The 24,808-nt window shown below is 43.3% G+C and overlaps 1 protein-coding gene across 1 annotated transcript in view; it reads left to right on the forward strand.

The window, feature by feature from the left end:
- tbkbp1 (TBK1 binding protein 1) overlaps nucleotides 1–24,808 on the forward strand; it is a gene marked incomplete at its 3' end in the record, with an annotated part of 57,180 nt that overhangs the window by 11,777 nt on the left and 20,595 nt on the right. Inside the window, exons 2-3 of the mRNA XM_080454699.1 lie at nucleotides 18,299–18,557; nucleotides 22,624–22,749. Coding sequence (XP_080310825.1) covers nucleotides 18,315–18,557; nucleotides 22,624–22,749 — 369 coding nt within the window. The 5' untranslated portion in view covers nucleotides 18,299–18,314. The remainder of the gene's footprint in view (nucleotides 1–18,298; nucleotides 18,558–22,623; nucleotides 22,750–24,808) is intronic.

Below are 24,808 nucleotides of genomic sequence, written 5' to 3' on the forward strand. Positions count from 1 at the left end.
GGAGCAAGAACACAGAGAGAAAATAATGTCCAATTTGACAAATGCAGTCAATGTTCAAAGGCAGAGGACTGTGACACTGTGTAGTAGTTTTTCTTTTAAATGTCTGAATTGTTTTAGCCCATTCCTTGAATTCAGATGTCACCAGACATATCAGTAGACTAGGCGGTGGTCTCTGATCTTCTGACCACGCAAGTCTAGATTAGCTTGAGGTCAATTAGGTTGACTTTTTTAAATTTAGGTTTCCCCACACATTTCTGTGAAATCTTGTCACTGGCTGAAAAAAATTAAACCTGACTTATTTGTTTATTTGGTGCAGGATTGAAAAGGGCCGAAAGTATAAAAAAACTAAAACTAACACTAAAACTAATAAAAAACAAACTAAAACTATTACCATTATCAAAAATAAAAACTAATACAAACTAGCAAATCCGCTCTAGAAACGAATTAAAACTAAATTAGGAGAAAAAAAAATTCAAGACGAACTAAAACTAAAAATCCCAAACTATTATAACCTTGGTTGGAACGCCCAGCCAAGCAGGATTCAAACCCTTAGTCTCAGCGGTGGTGGGCAGGAACTTTTACCCCGTGTCACACGGGTGCCAAATACATTTCTTTAACTGTACAGCTCAGTACAGTGTGGGATCTCCATGTCCCATTTACTGTATATTTCACTCGTTTATAAGCAAATAGAATATGTGTTTTCCATTACACTCAGCTGCCATCATGATTTCCCCTCATAGAGATAGACTTGAGTTGCAGGGAGCTTACATAAATGGAACTCAGTTTTCCATTTGCAGAACACACTACAAACCTCTCATGGTTCTCCTGTCCTTGAATATCATTATTTTCCCTTTTCATTCTTCATTAGGCTGAATAGTTTGCATATTTGCATATTTGGTACATCTTCTCTTTGTCATTTCATCCCACGCATTGTGTGTGTGTGTGTGTGTGTGTGTGTGTGTGTGTGTGTGTGTGTGTGTGTGTGTGTGTGTGTGTGTGTGTGTGTGTGTGTGTGTGTGTGTGTGTGTGTGTGTGTGTGTGTGGGGTCTCTACTCTGTGAGTGACAGTAGGCAAGACACGCACACACACACGCACGCGCACACACACACACACACACACACACACACACACACACACACACACACACACACACACACACACACACACACACACACACACACACACACACACACACACACACACACACACACACACACACACACACACACACACACACACACTGAGTGAGTGAGTGAGTGGATGTGATGTTCTGTGAAGCACAAGAGGCTTTAGATGCCTTGCCGGCAGGCACGAGCGTACATGTCAGGGCCACCCGGCAGCAGCGTAATGACTGCACTCGCTCCAGGCTGTCGAGGTCTTTGGTTGGCATGAATGCATGAATTTACCATGAGGCTGTTAGTTTGGAGGCCGGGATGGACACAGAGTCACGGGGGGGGGGGGGGGGGGGGTACAGTATAGACCTGAGCCACGTAGCGCTGTATGCCACTATACAGCCAAGGCCGGGACCGCTTCTCTCTGCTCTGCATTATGACCTCCTTTTAACATTGCCTGCCTCCTCACCGCCCTCGCCTATCACTCCTCCTCTTCTTTCTTTATTTCTGTCTCTTTTTCTTTCTTTCTTTCTTTCAGTTTCTTCCTCGCTTGCTCATTTTAAGCACTGTCTCAGGCCTGATTTAAACAATGTATACGCCGGTATCGAGCTTGAGGACACCATTCAAAGTAATAGGGCGACAGAAAAGAACAGGGCGGTCGCGTCCATTGAGTTCAATGGAGAAATAGCGCCATGTTACATTCAGTTCCACTTTCCTTATGGCAAACACGTTGCAGCACACATGCATTGCGAGCTAGTAGAACTGATATTTTCAGTGCACGATACCGTCACACATCCAAGTATAAATCAGGGGTCAGAGACCAGTGAACACTGAGCATTTGACTGTGTATCCTGAGCAGCAGTGTGTCGATCCAGCCTGCCAGTGAGTCTATATTCTGCATAATAGAGACGGCTGTGAGGCCTTGATCTTCAAGTGCTTTGTAACACAAATTACCCGGCGCTTTCTTTAGCTGGGATCCACAGCAGTGGCTGTGAGTCATTCACTTTGTCTCATTGTCATTCACTTTGTCCTGAATGTGCGCGTGCCAGTGTGTGTGTGTGTGTGTGCGTGTGTGTGCGTGTGTGCTTGCATAATTTGCTTTGCAGTCTGGTCTCCAGAATAAAATGTTAGCATTGTACGTTTCGTCAAACTATGGATACGTTGAATCTCAATATATTTCTGAACCAAAAATACATTTCATGTCAACATTTCTAGACACTTTGTTTATGATGACGGGCTGCAGACCATGTCAACTCAACGCGATCTAACCCTAACCTTACAATAATGCTATGTTCATACTAGCAGCAACAAAAGCTACACAACGACCAAATGCGGTCAGCTACACTGTCTCTGAGTGACCATTGACGTGTTGCTCAACATGCTCGTGTTGAAACTTGCTGACGACAAGAATAAATTTTTCATTACTAGTGGAAATGGTCAAACTTAAAAAACATAATATGATTGATTGACACTACTGCATCATTGGAGCACTGCAAAAAGGTGATGGCCGGCTAAACAGTTTTTGTAGCTTTTGTAGCTCGTCACGCAGCGACAAGTGTCGGCCGTCAGTTTGTATGGCAATCCATTGAAAATGACTTGTAGCCTGTCGCTTTTGTCACTGCCAGTGTGAACACAACATCAGCCTAACCAGGGGTATCTAAATATCAGGGGCCCGGGGGAAAGCACTCTTAAGGAGCCATTCTGATTAAATCATTTGAAAATGGACTCCTGTAATATAGCTGATATCCTATCATAACTGACACTTATTGAGCCAAGCAAGCCGCAAAACACGCTTGTAGTGAAGGACACAAAAATGAAAACAGGTTACCGGTCACGATAAAATGGATGGTGAATGGTTCAGCACCACCGCTGGTGGACAGTGACAGACCAGGCCTGTGACCCAGCACCGTGCCTTTTATACACAGAGAGATACCCAAGAGAGCAAAGCAGCAGTCTGTATGTTTGTTTGTATGTATGTACAGTATGCCATGCAAAGAGATAGAATGCATAGAATTCAATGATGGAATGACAAGCTACAGTATGTTGACAAATGAGTTGTGATTTTATACAACACTCTCTCTCGCAGTTGCAATAGAATACAACTTACTAATTATCACCAAAATGTTCTCTTTAAACTCTATAGCGGTCAAGAGGTGCACGGCACACACATCCAAACATTTCGACGGGTGCTGGATCAAAATAGATAAACTGTAAAGAAAAAGAGAAGGTCCGCACACCATCTTAATGCTCCCAAAATAATGTATTAATAGAGTGGTAAAAGAATAACAACGTTTCGTCAGGTATACTGAACAGTGCGTAAAAATGCAGGTATATAAAGGGAATAGTGGGCAGAGCTCACATCAGTTTGTGAATGGAGACACCCGGGGACAACGCCCCAATTTGGGGTTGGAACTGATCACAGATCAGACAATGAGGTTACACATACAGTATGCGTCAGAGTAAGCAGCAATATAAGCCATATATATATATATATATAAACCCACATACCCACAGACATAGAGTGTCCTTACAAAATACCTGTCACATATAGAACAATTCTCAAAGCTCCCTGAACTAAACAGAGAATCATACGCAGTCAGCTATACTGAATAAAAATGCAATATTAAAAAGACAAGACCGGTTACAGGAATCGTTTGATGTCGAACTCCTCGTTTAAACCATGAGGAGCCATTGTGTTGAGATAATGAATGTGAAACATTTCTCTTTGCAAAAGGCGGTGCTCCTGATTGCCTCCTCTGGGGGTCTTTTCCACCTTTTCGATGCCTACATACCGGAATGAACTAATGCTGTGGCCTGCCTGTTTAAAATGCAAGGCCACGGGATTTCGTTCATCCCCGCATCTGATATTAGAGCGATGTTCGCTGATGCGGGTGCGAAGGGGTCTGTTGGTTTGCGAAGGCAAATGTTATGGAGTATCAAAACCCTGTTTGAAAGTCATTGTCACATGACTCATGAGGCCAACTTGGTGGAAGGAAAGTGAAATTGAAAGTGAAATCCTTCGGGGCTTGGCAGTAACATGGTTTGAGTTGAGTTGACATGGACCACATTGGTTCAGAAAAGAAGTTTACAGAAACATACAATGACAGGATTTTATTCTGGTGATTGCGTTGGCTTTGCGCCAGCATGCTCATGAACCTGTGTGTGCGTGTGTGCACAAGTGCATGATGGTTGTGTCTATCCACGTGTTACGTGCATATGTGTGCATGTACAGGATCATATCTACAAACCCTATCACCCCGCTCTCCCTATGCTCTCCGTCTCCTTCTCTCTCTCATTCCATCTCTCGCTCTGTCTGTTTCTTTCCCTCAGTCTCTCTCTTTGCTCTGTATTTCTGCTTTCTTTAACTCTCTATCTAGAACGAGACTAGAGAGATATTTCTGTTTCTTGTCCCCCCCCCTCTCACACTTCCATTGTGCTGTGTAGTTGACTTTGATTCAGATTTCAGGGAGGGGATCCAACTTTTGTATTGGTCGCAAAGAGATTAATGTCTTCGTTGGGAAAAAGTTCCCATTGAGGCTGAAGGCGGAGGAGCTAAAGACCTTGCTCTGAATGAGAGAAAGAGACAGAGAGAGAGAGAGAGAGAGAGAGAGAGAGAGAGAGAGAGAGAGAGAGAGAGAGAGAGAGAGAGAGAGAGAGAGAGAGAGAGAGAGAAAGAGCTGGTGGATGTTGGATGCAATGATTCCCTATTGCAACCAGCAGGCTGAAGGCGGAGGAGCTAAAGACCTTGCTCTGAATGAGAGAAAGACAGAGAGAGAGAGAGAGAGAGAGAGAGAGAGAGAGAGAGAGAGAGAGAGAGAGAAAGAGCTGGTGGATGTTGGATGCAATGATTCCCTATTGCAACCAGCAGAAGGAAAGACAATGGAGAGAGAAAAAGAGTAAAAACAGTAAAAAGAAAGCAATGAGAGGAAGAGAGAATCTACAGAACAGAAGCAAATATAGTACACAGCTGACTGTCTCCATCGTGCTCCATGTCATCAATCTCCCCCACGCGCGCGCACAGACACACACACACACACACACACACACACACACACACACACACACACACACACACACACACACACACACACACACACACACACACACACACACACACACACACACACACACACACACACACACACACACACACAGTACTCGCTGCTGAAGGGGGGATGATTCATATCATGGTATGGAGCATGGCATTTGTTAGAGGCTGTGTTCTGTGCTGCACTGACATACTGACTTGCTATTTTCTGTCATGTAAGTGTGTGTGTGTGTGTGTGTGTGTGTGTGTGTGTGTGTGTGTGTGTGTGTGTGTGTGTGTGTGTGCGTGTGCGTGTTATGGACATATTGTATTCATGCTGTACTAGATATACAGTATGTGAGTGTGCATGTGTGCAAGCTTGTCTGGAGGGAAAGAAATCCTATATTTTAGTATAGGATTCCTTTTGCATCTATATAAGGTGTATCCGCTCTTTTTTCACTCTACACAGAATCTCTATGCCATAAATAGTCGATCTACAAGCTCTGCTTTCTTGTGCGAACATTCCCTCCATAATAAGGATGCATGCTGGCTGGGGTTCAAGTGGTTAAAGGACCATACCGGTGGACTGGCACCACGTTGACTTCGACTCATGTTATACTGTACATGTCATGACATTACTGCTGACCATTTTCCAAAGCATATCATGGTTTGTTTGATTTCCTAAAACTGTGTTTTACTCAGTAAACGCACATCTAGGACCATATGAATCAGTATCCCATGCCAACATTGTCACTGTAATGTTCCATGGATGTATTTTTGTGTGATGGTGTTGAAGGAATGAGGTTTAATGTACAGTATGACTCTATTTTACTTTTTTACTCTTTTCACCAGGCTAATGGTTTTCATCCATGGCACATTCGCTGGCCACTGCTTCTCTGACAGAGTTCGTTATACCAAACAAGCCCTGATATTATCTACAAAAACCGCTGATACAATAGGCTGCCGGAGATGCTGATAACATACTGTATATTTGACAATATGTTTTCAGTCCAGGTAGTGAAGTGTTATTATGAGTGTGAAAAGATTCTGGTCCTTTTCCCTTGGTGTTCAGTGAAGCAGCTCAGAGATTAGGGCCTTTTTGAACTTTATTCATGAAGACTGCCTTGTATCTCCTCTCTTTTGTGTGAGAGGATTATCTCTTTGGTTTGAGAATAATGTGCCTTTGATACAAGCTTAGCCCCAATGAAATCATCTGCAGAATGTGTAGGCCTAGTCACCATATACGGTATGTCACACACAAGGAAAACGCATTGAATTAAGAGCAAGGGTACAGTCACACAAAATAATATTTTTGGCAGTGAAGATAATTTTATTATAAATAGTTCACACCTACACCATGTGTTTATTACACCTCGGTGTGGTGAGTCATGCCTACATTATCCCTTTAGGCTTTTGTTTCATTATTGTCTAAACACGACAGGCAACGGCGACCTTATCAGTTATCACATTTAATGTGGGTTTTCCCTGTGATTTGTTATTACAGTAGAAGCAAGCATTATGTTATTGACTGCTGCACAGTAAAATCCCCAGTGTTAATTCAACTCTGAGTCTGAAAGGGTAGAAATGGACCCACACGGGTCCATTTGGGTCAATTTAGTCTTTTTACACTGAGTTTGGATGACAGCAGGTCTAGAATTCAAATGTCGTCCAGTACACAGTGCAACCCTCAGTGTCAGATCTATGGGTCCATTTGGTTTCATTTGTACAATCTCTGACTTAAATAAACACTGAGGATTTCACTGTGTATATAAAACATAAAAGGGAGGTGAGAATACTTTCTTAGTCACCCTGATGGCGGCTCCCAAACATGACAGGATTGACAGTATTATTTTTGGTACCCTCTGTTTTGGCATCTGGTTGTTGGGATCCAGAATTGCATTTGGCTGAAAACATTTCAGAATCCTCACTATAACAAAAACAGCCGCATCTCTGGCTGGTAAAAGTGCCTCCTGGCTGTGCCGCGGTGCCTGAGGGTTCCAGCATCTCTTGGATAACAAACACAAAAAACTGAGCATATGGGAAAGAAAGCCCGCTCAGAAGAACCTGCATGCTGCTGGAACTGCATCTATAGACTATCTGCACACATAAAGAGGTGTCCAGACAAATGCACACATACGAGCCAGACAGTACCTGCCCAACTGCCTTCATAGCAGAAGTCCTATATAAAAAATGCATGAAACAAAATGTCGGATTTTACTTCCTTGGCCCACTGGCAGCTTGCACGAGAAATTAACACTGATCGGACCAGTTGTTTGTGAGATTAGCCCCGGACAAACACACAGACTGAGAATGAGAATGTACTCATAGACAGACAGACAAACAGACAGACAGACAGACACAGACCTACAGACAAACAGACCCATGTCTTGCCTCCCACAGAGCCACGCTGTAAAAAAAAATATGACCCAATGTGACCCGTTTTTCACTTGAAAATCTGTAATATTCATTTTGTATATTACATTATATTTGTTAAGTGACAGTCTTACAGCAAAGTCTAAATTAGGCCTAACGTTTCTGGCAGTCACAGTAGGCTACTATTTGCTAAACCACTCCAAGGGTATTAAAAGAAACACAAATAAATATGAGTGCCTTTTGCATGTTCTAGTGTCATCACTGGCTGTATCACTGACTCACAGCCCACTGAGAGCTCCAGGGAGCAGCGATCATCAGCTATGATGATGGACACATAAGTAGGTTATGATGTCAGCATATGGCCACACTGACACATGAACTCAAATCTTTCTCTGTGTTCCCTGCTGTCTCTCTATGACACACACCCACACACGCACACGCACACACACACACACGCACACACACTCTCCTTGACCTACAGTACAGCACAGACATGCACATAAGCACACATTCATAGTCAAACTTTCCTTGTACTGACACAAATAATATACGTACATACACCCACACGCCCATGCCAACAAGAATGCACAAATGTATGCACGCACACACACACACACACACACACACACACACACACACACACACACACACACACACACACACACACACACACACACACACACACACACACACACACACACACACACACACACACACACACCACTTCTCTCATACAGAGCATAAACACAGTTCATGCACACACTGTCACACGCATGCACAACGCACGCATACATGTACGAACACATAGTTACACGAATACACGTACCCTCGTCTCATGCTATCATGAAAGAACAGGCTCACACTGGCACACATTTACATATCCCCAGACTGACACATGCACACACAGAGACAATTGCATGCATACATTCATGGACCTATTCATCATGAAGGACATTATTGTATAAGGAACAGGTGCAATGGATGAGAGCTGGCCATTGTACGAACATTTCGGCAGGTGGATGTTACACCCCCCCCCCCCCCCCTCACACACACACATAAAATCCTCTGTTTGTTTACGTAACTCGGAAGGGTGAATTCAAGGACTTCATGGCTTTTGCGGCCGCTAAACCTGCGCAAATAAGACAAAAATAAACTACAGTATTTTATTTCCATGCAAATGAGCATCATTGTAAAAAAAACAACAGCAAGTACAATTCTCAAACACCAGCGGTAGTAGCCACACACAGAGTGAAAGAGAGTGAAAGAGAGTTACCACCAGAGAGTTGGGGGTAACTGATGCGCATTTATAAGGGGTGTCACGCTCACTTACCAGTGATCATGGCAGCAGTGATTGCAGACAGGCGAAGGCATCGTCATGCCAGGTGTGCGCATGACTAGAAATGTAAACCCCTGCAGTACAGAGACATGCATGCTTCCAACACTGAAAGGCATGAATGCAGTAGTAGCACACAAAATATGACGGGTAAACGTAACACTATAGGCTTAAATGTCGGTCTAGCACTAAATGGGAATGTCTATCTATACTATAACTTTTATTAGCATTTCATACTTTGCCTTGGCACCAGCTCTTGGTGACAGTCAAATGCATCAGCGCACAAATAAATACTGTGGCGCAAAGCCACAACGTAGGGTATACTTTACCGCATGGATACTTTTTACACACATTTGCAGCTGAGTGCAATTCTTTAGTGCATACATCATTAGTGCACTCAGCTGCAAAACTTTATGGGTGTATTTGCACTGGCATATCATTGCCGCAATATCTTTTGTGAATCAGGCCTTAAGACAGGGCAGGTAGTGAATGCAAGTAATGCGCAATTCATGGTGCGATTAGTGGCTACAATTCCTCGTGAATTTCGCCCCAGAGTGTAACAAAATGGGCCCAAATGTAAGGGTCCCTGTGCACACACACAGCCCACTGGCCCACTATCACACATTACTGTCTGAGTCAGAGGTGACAAATGTCTGGGCCCTGCTAGGGTCACACTGTGGCATAGAAACAGGCTGAGCTCTTTCACACATGTAAGAGAGAGGGACATGTGAGAGGAAGAGAGAGAGACCGATTTTCCCCTACTCCTTTTTCATTAGTTGCTGTGCTTATGTATGGTTATGATATGATGGTTTGTTATTGTGTGGAGATGTTTTGGAGATGTTGCTCCTGCACAAAAAGCATTTTGATATACTGAGAGAGACAGAGAGACAGGGAACAGAGGATAGGAGGACAATTGAAGCGACAGAGACAGACAGACAGACAGACAGACAGACAGACAGACAGACAGACAGACAGACAGACAGACCAGAGTCATTAGGAGAGAGGGTGGGAGGGAGACGGAAATTGACTTTCAAAAGAAGAAAAAGGTGTAAAAAGAAACATGGGCAAAAAAAAACATGGGCAACACTGCAGAGGGATTATATAAATGGAATACATGAAGGATGGGCATCAAAACATTGTGGGCACTTGGTAAATCTGGGCACTTCAGTATAGTGGGCACTTGGTAAATCCAGGCACCAAAAGAGAGTGCTAAATGTGGACCCAAGTTGACCCCATTTTTGTCTCCACCAGGCCGAAGGCGTGGGCGAGACTATGATTTCGCCCCTTGAACAAAATGCCTCCAATCATGAACGCAGTGTCCTATAATTGCCGTGAAACTTTGCACACGCATGAGTGATTGGTGGGGAGTAAAGCCCCACCAATCAGTTCTCTCTGTGAGAAGTGCTATATAATAAAATGTACTTACTTACTTACTCACGCCAACACCAGCCTTTACTTTCAAGTTTGACTTGAAAACAGTTTACCGTATTAGCCATTAGACACAGACTGACACAGTGCAAGTGGAGGGAAGGCTGAAGTGGGGGGTTGTCTATGTCTATGTCTCGTTGCGTCTGAGTACCAAGGAGAAACATTGGTGTTATTTTTGTCTCCACCAGGCCGAAGGCGTGGGCGAGACTATGATTTCGCCCCTTGAACAAAATGCCTCCAATCATGAACGCAGTGTCCTATAATTGCCGTGAAACTTTGCACACGCATGAGTGATTGGTGGGGAGTAAAGCCCCACCAATCAGTTCTCTCTGTGAGAAGTGCTATATAATAAAATGTACTTACTTACTTACTCACGCCAACACCAGCCTTTACTTTCAAGTTTGACTTGAAAACAGTTTACCGTATTAGCCATTAGACACAGACTGACACAGTGCAAGTGGAGGGAAGGCTGAAGTGGGGGGTTGTCTATGTCTATGTCTCGTTGCGTCTGAGTACCAAGGAGAAACATTGGTGTGAAACACACTTTGAACAAGCTTCCATGTACGTCTTTGATCCTGGCCACTGGAGAACCTCGCCATGACCCATCATTTCTGTCTCGCTCTTATTTAGTTATTTATGCCCCAGGATAACAACACACAGACACACACACAAAGAGGAATGCATGTTTGAGGAGGAAAAAATACTTTTCTCTCTTTTGTAACTTTTTCTAATGTAAGAATTATGAAGCCTAATTTGTACTTCGATGTACGATGTCATACGACACATTGTGAGCCTGTAGATCTGCTGTTTTCGACGTCGCTCGACAGAGTATAAATTAAGCATCATGAGCCGCCTGACAGCCATCTGGTCAAAGATGTCTCATGTGGCCGCGAGCGAGTGAGCAACGCTGCTGTCGGCATGTCAAATAGCCGCTGAGCTTTCCCATCACAACCTGAAAGGAACAATCACAGGAGACGTAATCATGCTCTCTGTGGTTTTACCGAAGCAACTATCAATGGGGTGGGAGGGGGATTTATATGTTCTTAACCACTTAAACTGTAGAAGCTTTTTTGTATAAATAAACAAAACTGTTTCACAAATCTGGACAAATTTGACCAAAATACAGAAGGAACAGCAGGGTCAATGTGGTTAAAGGACCACTTCACCCATTTTCAACCTAACTTCACATACCGTAATTGGTCCTCAGTAATGCTCATTATAAGATGGCACCATAATCTGTCTACTCGCTCTGTGTCTCAGAGGAGGGCTGTGAACAGTTCAGAAAGCTGCTTACCAGAGACAAACCCCCCCCCACAATTTGTCAGTAATGGCTTCTATTTCAGCATGCTAACTTTTGCAAGAAGAGAAAGGCTGTAGTAGCCTATCTATTTACCTTGGAATCCCTATCGATGATGTCATTGGTAGGCAGGTTTCTGAACTGTACATGTAACCCTCTGAGACACAGAATGAGTAGAAGGAAATGGTGCGATCTTATAATGAGCATTAGTGAGGACCAATTATATTAAGATACGGTTGAAAATGGGTGCAAAAAAAACTCCCACAGCAACTTTAACCCAGACTATACAGTATATGGATACAATTAAACTGAACTAACTCCGCTGACCTTATTGTGACAGAAGTTTTGGTGCCATGATTTCAGAGTATTCCTTTTCTCCGCCGTCAAACACATGAAGGTTTATGGTATAATAGGATTGCGTACAGTATGACGTCAAGGGTAATTGAGTGAGAACTGATGATGCTCGCACGCACCCACACACACACGCGCGCACGCACACGCGCGCACGTACGTACACACGCACCCCATGTGGGGGAAGCAGAGTTTAGTTTTCATTTAGCACAGATATGCTCCTCACCCCAACTGCAAGAGGGATTTTATAATTCCACAGGGGATCCCAAAAATATGATAATATTGAAATAATTACAGCCCTCAACAGCTCTGGGTGATACTGTAATAGGATTTGATTGTTACATAATGTTTATAAAAACATGAATACGTTTCTTGTTTCCGCACGCACGCATGCACACACGTACACACACACACACACACACACACACACACACACACACACACACACACACACACACACACACACACACACACACACACACACACACACACACACACACACACACACACACACACACACACACAGGCGGAGAGAACAAATCTACTTGCGTTGTATTTTTTCACTTTGATGTTCAAAAGCACAGAAAGCCTTTAGATATGTAGAATAATCTCAACACAAAAACGTCCATACAGCCAGCAAGCAATTGAACTCCTCTCAGGTGATCTAAAGGATAATGGTCTGTGATCCGCGGTCACTATTTCCAGTTAACCGATGTCCCTATTTAGGTAATGTCACAACTTTTACTTTTGGTACTTTAGGTATATTTTTATGACAATATACTTTTGTACTTTTACTCAAGTAACATTTGAACACAGGCCTTTTACTTGTACCACTGGCCCTTATAGGCCTGGGAGATGGAGAGAGAGGGGGGAACACAAGGGAGATATTTTGAGTGACGGCGAAAAGGGGGAGAAAAAAAAGGAAAGAGAGAGAGAGAGAGCAGGAAAAGAGAGAAACAGTGTGTGTGTGTGTGTGTGTGTGTGTGTGTGTGTGTGTGTGTGTGTGTGTGTGTGTGTGTGTGTGTGTGTGTGTGTGTGTGTGTGTGTGTGTCTCTGTTTGTGTGTCAGTGTGACTGCACATGATAAATGCCTCATCTCTGCGCTGCCAATGAGCAGCAGAGGAGAGACAAGATGGATGCTCCCCGTGTTCCCGTGCTTTATTTCCTCCCCGGGGCTGAGGTCATATTTTGGCTATCGATCAGCTGCTGCTGCCACCTCGTCCCTTACAGGAATGTGCTGGAACGCCGGGCCTAAACCTCAGCTGGGGGAACAACGGAATAGGATTCAATTTCCTGGTGGCAGTGTGTGTGTGTGCGTGTGTGTGTGTGTGTGTGTGTGTGTGTGTGTGTGTGTGTGTGTGTGGGTGTGTGTGTGTGGGGGGGTATCTCCCTTCTAGTCATTAATTTTGATCATCATGATATGTTTTCTCCCTGCTTGTGGTCAGACAGATTTGAATCCATGCATTTCCTTTAGTTGAATGTCTGATATGTTCCATGTTCATGTTTGATAATATTACAATTTAACAATTCAATTAAAGGTGTATGTTAACCACATGAATGTCATGTGTGGCGATGCGGTGCATTGCGAGCTTGTTGATCAGTTATTTTATCGCTGTTTATGTCTTGCGACAAAGTATATATACTGTAGGGCTTAAGTGAAAATGCCCCTCCTCAGAGAGAGAAAGAGAGAGAGAGAGAGAGAGAGTAGGGATTTAGCAGTGCAAGTATATTCAGCATAATGTAGTTATATCATCTCATCTCTCCTTAGATGTAATTTTCTCACATGGCGATAAAGCCTGCGCTTAGCAATTTCCCTAGGTTGTCCGTAAGCTGGTGCTATAGCCCATACATCGTTATTTCCATAGGGCTGTATAGGGAATTGGCCTGTGCTATTTCCGGAGCATTTTTTTAAAAAAAAGAAGGAAATCCAGTCAGTACATTGGATTTTTCTTCAGACAATGCAGGCGAAATCACAGCACAGCACACCTGGCTAGATTGTGAAACAAACCCCCCTGTTGTCAGATATGCAAGATACGATTCTGTATGGTATTTTTACTCTGCACACTGAGCATAGCTGGAGCAATTTTTCTTGAAACGCGGATCTATTTTCTTTATTACACATGGTACACAACATGTACTGTACTGCACAGTTGCTGAATTTTATTAGACTGTGGCGAGAAGGCTGTATCTAATATAGAAGGAAAGGTTTCAGACGTGACAGGTTGTTGGTAAACATCAGTCTAAACACATTTCACACCCTTCAATCCACCTCTGTGTCATTTGGTCAGACTGCAGGCAACAGGCAAATCCAATTTCTCAAATCTGATCCTTAGGAATGACCGTCAACACTTATTTTCAAGTGATCAGATTTGTATATTCAGACATGGTCGACCTATCTGCATTGGTTGCTGTGTTAAGGACGTGACGACATGGCCGTGAGTAATGCTCTGTCGTATGACGTGTCGCTGTCAGTCGCTGAGAATAGACGATCTACAAGCTTGTGTGTGTGTGCGTGTGTGTAGTATGAATGCGCGTATGTATGCACATGCATTTATGTGCGTATATGGTTTACACTCGTTTGCATTATTTTTTTTACTTATTGTTTTCATTTTTGTTTTGGTTTTATGTGAAGCCCTTTGGGACATGACTTGTGATTTTGGGCTTGATGTGTGTGTCCATGTATGCACGTGCATGCTTGCTTTCACTTACTATACAGTACTTACAGTATTCCTGCTTTATACGTGCATGTCTCTGTGAGAGTATCTGCCATGCTGTCCTGTATGTGCATGATTGTGTGTGCATGAGGACTGTGTGTGTGTGTGTGTGTGTGTGTGTGTGTGTGTGTGTGTGTGTGTGTGTGTGTGTGTGTGTGTGTGTGTGTGTGTGTGTGCATGTGTGTGTGTGTGCGTGTGTGTGTGAGAGAGAGAGAGAGAGTGAGAGTGTGTGCGCGCTCGTGTGTGTCTGTCTCTCACCATGTGCATGTCCGTCCAATCTAGTGCTGTGTTTGTGCTGTGTGTGTGGGCGGGCTTTTGGTGAACCCAGCTAGAAAAATCGCCTGAGAGCCTGGCTCAGCCTTTTTACCCCCCTCCCTCTGTGTTGAAACACAAGGAGAATACGAGCGAGAAGGGGGAGATGGAGAGAGAGAGAGAGAGAGTTGATGAAAATAGCTCAGAAGGCAACATCTGACTCATGGGGCATCGCTGCTGTTAGCAAGCAGGCAACCATTCCACTGTGTATCGATCAGACCGCCTGGTGGTGTTGCGTAATGCCTCTGCCATCCCTTAATGTGAATCAAACATTTGCCTAGGCATGATGCCTGTGTGTATTACTATACTTGTGAGAGCCAAAATGTCTCCACTAATTTGAGAATTAGACATCGTGAGGATCATTTTCCTGGCCCTCATGGTAAAAAGAAAAATAAATGTGCTTTTTTTCCTACTAATTTTAATGCTGTCCTAAACTTTTGATGTCCTCACAAGTATATAGTAATACAAACATGTGTGTGTGTGTGTGTGTGTGTGTGTGTGTGTGTGTGTGTGTGTGTGTGTGTGTGTGTGTGTGTGTGTGTGTGTGTGTGTGTGTGTGTGTGTGTGTGTGTGTGTGTGTGTGTGTGTGTGTGTGTGCGCGCATGCGACGTGCGTACGTGCACGTGCGTGTGTGTGTGTGCGTGCCTGCGTGCGTGCGTGTTGTGTGACTTTCACATGCAGGTCGCCGATGGCGGGCACATAAACAGAAGGTAGTGATATCATACAGGTTGCTATTTATCATCCATGGCAGCAGTGCCCAGAGACATGGAGGGAGGGCAGGAGTTCACAGAGAGATCAAAGTGGCTTCACCTTGACTTGGGACAGTGGGCTGAAAAAACCTGCGTGGTGCTGCTTCGTCATGCCTTTGCTTTATGTGGTCAAGGACAGTGGGCTGCTGTGCCCGCTACCATTATGTGGTTATTAAAATAAAAGATGCCGCGTGGAACTATGTACTCCTCTGCTCATGGATGCACAATGTGACGTCCATTTGATGTAAATGGACGTCGAAATGAGTATGAATTTTAATGGGATGTAGCTCAGGCCTAATGGCTATGGGCCACTTTCAGAATTACTCTATGTTTTTGTGCCTGTGGGTGCGTGTGTGTGCGTGTGTGTGTGTGTGTGTGTGTGTGTGTGTGTGTGTGTGTGTGTGTGTGTGTGTGTGTGTGTGTGTGTGTGTGTGTGTGTGGGTGTGGGCGTGCGGGCGTGTTACCGCCGATGCAAGATGCAAAAATGTGTTCTTTCACAGAAAATAGGGCTCCATATAATGTGTTAAACCTCCAATGACTATACAATATACCCCCCAAATTCAGGTACTCATAATGATTTTTAATGATCCATTCTTTATTGATTCCAGAGGAAAGTTTGTGTAACTCACTGAATGGACCGTTACAGGCATGGCGAGTACGTACAATAATGACAAGTAAAATAGAATAAGTCAAATGTATAGAACAACATAGAGTAGACTCCTATTCTTGTTTAGAACACAAGACTGGTGTAAGTTTGAGGAAACAAGATAAAAAGGCAGTTGGTTGTCTTTGACCTTGAGATAACAATGCTCTTTACACCGTGTCCCGCACTAACCTTTTTCCTCTTGCATCTCTTTAATATTTTATATCGTCTGTGTCTGCAGTCTGGCTGCCCTTGGTGGGCCGCTGCTTTGTTTGTGTTTGTTGCATCCAGGGAATAGCATTCAGTTTGCATCATGTCTGTAGTGTTGTAGTGGCATTGTTAGGCAAGGGGCCATGTGTACTTTCTAACTCACTGATTCATCTTAAAGTATATATATATATATACATATATATATATATATATACATATATATACATATATATACATATATATATATATATATATTTATATAAAACTGCAGGCTTTCTATTCCTGGAAAGTTAGAATGCTATAATGGAAGCTATTGTTCTCGTGTTAACTCTCTCAGTGCCACGCCCCGAGATATCCCGAGTTTTTCCCGAGTACCCTCAGTGCCAGCACGAGAAATCCCGAGTTTTTACTTTTGACTGTGGTCGCGCTATGCTGTTTATTTTTCATGATCACTTTCGCTTCCTGACTCCTTCAGACTCATTGGGTTCCGGTTTCATGACGCAGATTCCGTTTCCGGTTCTAATTTTTTCACGGTTTTTCACACGGTATAAAAAACAAACGGAGAGGTCCACGTCTACTCTCTTTGGTCTGGGTGACGATCAGTCATCATAGTCGTGTATCACATCGTAATTTAGCCCGATCAACGATTGTCAAAAATGTCAACATCCGGTTATGACCGGATATGACGTAAGCCTGTTTGGGAGGGGGCGAGTGAGCCAGCGAGATCATCAATGTGTCGATTTGTTGCTCTCTACTGGTAGAACTGTATTATGGGTTTAAAAACCCAATCAGATCATTTATTTGAATGAAAAATTACAAAATTAAAAAATTAAAAAAAACGCAAATTGCTGGCACTGGGGGAGTACTTTATGAAAATACTCTTGGCACTGAAAGAGTTAATAATAAAAAATAATATAGAAATTGTAATTTGTACAAATCTGCCTAATGATGATGTCACTGGTAGGAGGGTAGGCTCAGACCGACTAGAAAAAATGTGTATCGTTTTATAATGAGCATTAGTGAGGACCAATTATAAGAAGATAGGTTGAAAATGGGTGAAGTCGTCCTTTAAGTGTTAAAAAGCGGCATTTCTGTAGACACATCCAACAGCTCATTACAAATATTGGATTTGACTTCTTCACCACCCACTTGAAGTCTCATCAAAACACTTACACTTCCCCCTTCCCGTCTGTCTCCCTTTCCCAAATGGAAATAGTGATCTTTTTAAACACTTATATTAGTAAAAACTGCTTGACAACAACAATGCCGGTGTAAGAAATTAGTTGCAAAAATAGCTTATTACATGTTTGGGTTGCACAGAAATGTGAGCCTGTCTGCCAGAGAGGCTTGCATCTTACAATGGGAAAGCAAAAATACACAGGCAAGACATCCTGGCACATTTTAATCACATTGGGTGGTCTAGAGGAGTAATGTGTCGTTAGACAAATGAAAAACTAAAAAGTACCAAAATATTGGCACTGTGTCTTGGTGTGTCTGGTGTGCACAAATGCACACCAGAGGAATTCAACAAAAAAAAGAGAGTACTATCTCTTTTTTCTTTTTCAGTGGTGTATCCTGACCACACGCCTACTCTGCCAGACAATGTCATCATTAATGCCTCAGTCCTTTGTCAAATTGTTACTTTTATAGCACAATGAAACCTATTCAAAGTGCCTTCACACTCAGTATTAAAAAAAAGCAAATGAATCACCTCTCTGTCTCTCCTCTCTCTCTCCCTCTCTCTCTCCAGGTTGAGGCTCTGAGTGATGGAGTCTCTGTTTGGCGGAGGGGAGCTGGGGCTGCTGGGAGGGGGTGGGGAGTCGGGGGGTCTGAAGGAGGAGGGCTGTGGCAGCATGGCATGGCGCTCGTCTCCCCTGCCCCCCGACGACATCTACTCCGCCTCCCACTTTGCCCTCATCAGCGCCTACCAGGACATCAAGACCAGGCTGGCCAGCCTGGAGAGAGAGAACGGCGGCATCAAGAGGAAGCTCAAGCTCTACGAGATCAAGGTAGAAGGATGCCTTTGTTTTTTTTCTGTGCAGGGAAATCATTTCACTGGAGTGGAGAGGGAGGGGGAGAACATGACCCAGATTATGAGCTGGGTCATGATGTAACAAATCAGTCAATGCCCTTTGTAAGCATAATAGCTGCCTCAACGCAACACATTCTGAGCTTGTAGATCGGCTGTTTTTGGCAAAGAGATTTGGTGCAGAGGGGAAATGAGGAGAGGGGCCTACTAGAGACCCCTGGGGGACTCCGGCCAATGAAGTACATAGTGTTTAAGTGGTTAAGGAAGATTCACCCTCACTCATGGACAGTGTTGGAATATCACTTTTCTAACTAAGACCGCAGATGCCCATAGATTGTTTTTGCTCTGATTCTCACATTGTATGCAATCGAGGGCAGGAATTTCACAGGGGCCTTGGCTGCTGTGCCCCCTCAGTTTACCCTTATGCCCCTCAAAAATGTTCTGCCCTGTGGCCACAGTGGCCTTGATGCCCCACCCGCACTGTCAATGCGGATTTCATAGTTTTTTCCTTCTGCCTCTTTCCTGTCAATACAGTTTTTAGTTGAGATTCTGAATTCTTATTTGGCACAATAAATCCAACACTTTGCACATATCCAGTTCGATTTCAATATTGATATGAACCGCTGGAAACCCCGAATATTTATGACGATATTTTGACATAAATCTCGGTCCAGCCAACCAGGAGAATTAATCAAACTCATCCTGAAATGCCAATGCTGCACAGCTTAGACTGAATTAACTTATGTCCACCATTACAGACCTCCTGCTCACAAAGTCTCACTGTGCCCCTCCCAAGAGGCAGTACCAAAAAGATGCCAAACATTCATCCATATGGTCCAAGGAACCCACAAACATCCACTGTAATTCCCCCTGACTCCCCATCCCCATCTTAAAACAGGTCCAGTGACCGAGTGAACCTTTGACTTAGCTGTTTGTACAAATATTGGTCATTTGCAAGTACCAATACATTATTTTGTGACATTAACAGCTTTATTTATTTATTAAATCATCCTTAAATCTAATTATTTCCATGCTCATTTTATTTGATTGCCTTGCTGTCCTGGCAGAGATGGTGGATGCTCTGATTGGTGGACCTTGAAGTGCTCTTTCTTTGAACAGCCTAGAATGAGGTGAAGAGCAGGACTCTTGACGACATGCAGCAAGTGCAGTGACAAATGTTCAAGAAGTGATATTTGACAACAGTTATCACACCAAACGATTAGTGGCAAGGCCACTAAAATGCTGAAATTACAGGCCTGCGCAATAAGCTTCTCCAAATCACTCAACGGCCTATTGTGTGGGTTGGCTACTTCCATCTGGGTAAGCCTTCTGTCAGAAACTTCATAAAGCTGACAGCTTTGCCCCTACCAGCCCCGGGCAACTCTACAACACATACTGAACGGAGGAGCAACAGTCACTCTAACTCTTGTAATAGTCAGTGGGGGGCAGGGGTTACTAGGACCAGGGGCACCTTAAAAATATTGAACATAATGAATCCTCCAGACAAAGAGCAACCCAAGTCTATTTTTCAAACAACCACTTGCATTGTGTAGTTTCATAGTTAAAGAACATGTTGTGTTTTTGAGGAACATATTGTGTATTTGTTTTGATGAATACAGTTGTATACAAAAAAACACTTTTTGGGGCAAGTTCTTTGGCTAATGAAACAAGTGACATATTGCATTGCATACTTGTTCACATGATGTACTTTACACTATGTACTTTATTTTGATACAGTACATGTACAACTGTTTGTTTGCTAATCCACAGATTCTAAGTATTTTATTTAGATAAGATTGATACGATGTTATGTAGACAAAAGTATGGTTTGATGTTTACCAGCTTTCCTAGTTACTTTCTAGCACTTTGTAGCTAGTGTTACATTCCTATTTGTGAGTATTAGGAGAGAAGTACCCAAGGAAGCAGAGACAAAAGAAGAAAAACACTATTGTACACACTGTACAATATACGCATAAAATACACAAACACACACATGCATGCCCACGCACACACGCACGCACACACGCGCGCACACACACACACACACACACACACACACACACACACACACACACACACACACACACACACACACTCTCACACACACACACACACACACACACACACACACACACACACACACACACACACACACACACACACACACACCCACACACACACACAGAGCATGGACATACGGATGGCTGTGAAACAACCTTTTTTTCTAGTTTTTCCTGTGTGGTGGAGGCCAGGCTAATAGGATGAGAATGGGGGGGCTGGGGTACACAGCTGGACAGGCAGATGAACTCCCTGGGTCCGTGCTCCACCTGACAGCAAGACGCTAATGTCACCCGAGGGAGCGCTGCGGGTGGGATGGGTGACTGACAGAGAGAGGGATTTTAATTTGTTTTATGTGTGCATTGACTCGATTGTTGCACATTGCTATTTCGCTGCAACTGCAAGGACAATAACTGAATGGAACTGACTTGAAGAGGCAGTGGGGAGTGAGGTGCAGTGAAAGTGGGGGATAACGGTGGCAGTTAAATCGCCGGATGCATTTAAAGTGGGCAGAGAAAACAAGGGAGGGAGAGAACGGAAAGATGCAAGGACAAGAGCAGGGTTAACAGAGAGAGCCGGTCTCTCAGGTTCGCCACCTCACCCATACTGACTTTGTACTTCCTGTTCCCCGCGTGCGCGTGCTGTATGTTAGGCTACACGCGCACAGCTGTTAGCCGCGGCCCCAGGCCGCCACCCTGTTGACTCGCTATAGCGAAGGGCAGTTTATTCAGCAGCGACTGACTCCCACTGAGGCAGAGGTGATTTAGAGAAAGCAGGTGCTGAATTAGCCTTTTTTGGAATACGATCTTGCGGCACCTGTGTTAATGTACCTCTCATTTTTTTACCCACACTCAATTAGCCCACTGTACTGCATGTCCTCTAGAAAAAGCTATTTCCATTTTTATGATAATTCTTATTGCCATGGCAATAATTAACCATTTGAACCACGTATGCTTTGTTGACCGGAGTGAGTCCCCCCAGAATCTATACTATGTCCCCCCCCATCTTATTTCCATCTACACTAAATATCATTCCCAAAAATAGCCAATCTACGACCTCACAACGCATTGTGTTGCGACGCGTTGTGAGCTTGTAGATCGGCTATTTTTGCCAAAACTTCAGAAGGGATGCTATAGGGTTCAAGTGGTTAACTAAATTAAAAGATTTCGTCAATGTCATTCGACCCTATAGTCTCTCTGTCTTTTTCCCAAGATGGGAGGGAAGAGAGGACAGGGTTAGAAAAGCTGAATGCAATACTTTGGGCGATGGGTTGAAATAGAGATGTTCAGCTGTGTGAAGATTGCTGATCCCCCCTGGGGCTCTGCCTCTCACACACTAACATGCACTGTTAACTCTGTCTGAGTAGAAAGAGGTGTCTCTCCAAATGGAAAAGGTTTGTTTGGTCCTCACATAAGCACAGCAGTCGTGACGATGGGCGCTATGAAAAGCGCTCCCCCCCTGCAGTGAAGTAAAGTTATATAAGCATTGTTGCTTCTTCCTTATCAGGGGATATTATGACTAATCTACGGTTCAGCACCATTACTCTGTAATTGTCTAATAATTAGGAAATGTAATTAAGGAAAAAGTTAATCACATTAAAAGAACTTTGAGTCTAAGGTGCTTTGGCGGATCTGTCTGTTAATGCACCACAGAATTATAACTGTGAATTCACAGAATCATATCGGCATAATCTTCTCTGCATTACCATAACTGTCTTGGTCATGGTGTAGCACTTTCCGTAATCGTATCGGTATCGGTTTGAATGCTGTGCCTAACAAAAACACTAGAACAGAATGACCAGTACATGGAAATATTTCTTAACCAAGGTCTGGAACTTGCAGGCGTTCAATTGCTAAAGCTCAAACTCTAAATTGTCTTGTGTTATTGTCGTCAACATTATTATAATTATTTTTTGTACACACTATTTTTTGTGCAGTCATTGATGCCACTTCCTTGCTAACTGCATTGTCCTCTTGTTCTTTTTGCAGTTTCCTATGATCAGTGAGTTTGGTGAGGAGACCAACTCCTATTGCTCCTTTGAGAGCAAGGAAACGGCACTGCTGCAGTCAGAGAATGGAAACCTACAGCAGAGAGTCAACGCCCTGACCCACGAGGTGAGAGGAGAGCGGGGAAGATTAAAGACTGGACAGGGGGGAAAAAGCCACTTAAGCACTTATACCAACCCATCTACAAGCAGTGATGGGCAAAGTACACAACCCTAGTACTTGAGTCAAAGTATACTCCTGGTCTAATATTACTCCATTATGAGTGTAATTAGCTCAGTCCGATGTTTTACTTGAGTTAAAGTACTGGAATGTTTGCTTTAAAAAATGCCTAATTATTCAAAAGTAATTTCCTTTTCATATCAATGATTCGCTGTAATGTACTGCACAAAGCTTATAAATACTTCAGCATAGAAATGGAATCAAAACAACAAAAAGGACAGCCGTTGTTTTGTTTTTTTCTGGGACTGGGATTTGTGTTGATTGTTTTAGTCTGGATCTGCATCAATTCCACTGTCTGACTAATGCTGTGTGTGTGTGTGTGTGTGTGTGTGTGTGTGTGTGTGTGTGTGTGTGTGTGTGTGTGTGTGTGTGTGTGTGTGTGTGTGTGTGTGTGTGTGTGTGTGTGCGCGCACGCGCGCATGTGTGTGAGTCATCCCTATGTTCCCTCAGCTTTTAGTCAGACAGTGGAACAGCTGTAGTGCAGATTCCTCAGAAAATAAACCAGAAAGTAAAACAATCTAATTACCTTAAAATCCCTCATACAGCTTTAAAACTGCCCCAACAATACTGCTTTCAGTGAAACAAACTCAATATATTTTCTTATTAATTCACAAGCAAGCAAAGCCCTCAAACAAACGAACTACAGTATTACTTATTTATTTATTTAGTGGTATGTTTATAAAGGTGAAAAGAAATGCACTTCTGCACTCAATGTTAACAAGTTTTGGGAATGACTTACTTACTACTGTTCTACTGTACTGTCCATCGCAACATGAGGTGAAACAGGTCTGTTGTGGTGACAAGTGAGAATTCTTTGGCCAATCTCATTTTAAGAAAAAAATAATAAGACAGGGTCTAATGATGGTGTCACAACATGTTGTGAGCTTGTAGATTGGCTTTATTTTGACGAAGAGCTTTGGTGTAGAAGGAAAAAGGCCAAGTAGGGCTGTGCATTTAACAGAAAATATATCGAAATATAGAACCAATAACCGATCTTGCTCATGTTAATCGAAAAGCAGGGTTTTTTACATTTCTTATACAGTGTATCAATGAAGCGACATGAACAAATTCTAATAGTTTTTATAATTAATCTGATTAACCACTTAACCCTGTGTTCTACTTTGTTAATAGCATAAATAGCCGATCTGCAAGCTCACAACGCATCTGGAGTTTCATAATTTTAGGGGCAAGGCCATTGGCCTTTGGTGCTGTCCATTTTTTTAGGCCACAAAAGCCAAATTCGGACCAAATATAGACCCCTGGGGAACAACGCTCAATGAAGTATATAGGGTTTAAGAGGTTAAGTGTTATAAGACATGTCAGAAGGGAGAGAATCATGGGAGGTGGGGAGGGGGGGGAGAGAGTGTGAAGAAAGGAGACAGATGTGGGGGGGAGAAAGGAGACAAGAGAGGGCAAACGAGTAAGCGAGAGGGTAAGAGAGCAGAGGAGCGATTGAAAACCTCCTCTGTCAACAGAATGAATTAACGCTGACTTGAACGCGGTGGACACCCACTTAAAAGAAAGCCTGAAACTAATTAAGAGCAGAGAGTTGCAGTCCAAGCGAAATCTCCCAGATCATGCTGTTCCGAGTTCCAGGAACGGCTGTGACATGGAATTTTCACACTTTTCTATTTTGGTTCGGACAGCATATAAGTGGGAGTGGAACTGGCCAAAATCTTGCTGAGTGTGTCCGCCCGACACTTTTGCTGCAAAAGTGTGTGTCAACCTGTCACTGGATGTAGTTGGGGACAACATCTTGTGTTGACTTTTAAACACGACAACAGATTTGTGGCCATGCACGTCGTGTCAAATGTATTGTGTTGAAATATAACTCTATAAAGGTTTGCTCCAAACTAGATATATTAAAAAGAAAAAAAGAAAAAGGTATTTGACAGCTTTAAGATTTTCTTATTTACACAGGGTATGGGTAGGATATATAAAAAGAAAA

This window comes from Gymnoscopelus braueri, assembly GCF_963280865.1.
Source record: "Gymnoscopelus braueri genome assembly, chromosome: 17".
NCBI classification, from domain to species: Eukaryota; Metazoa; Chordata; class Actinopteri; order Myctophiformes; family Myctophidae; genus Gymnoscopelus; species Gymnoscopelus braueri.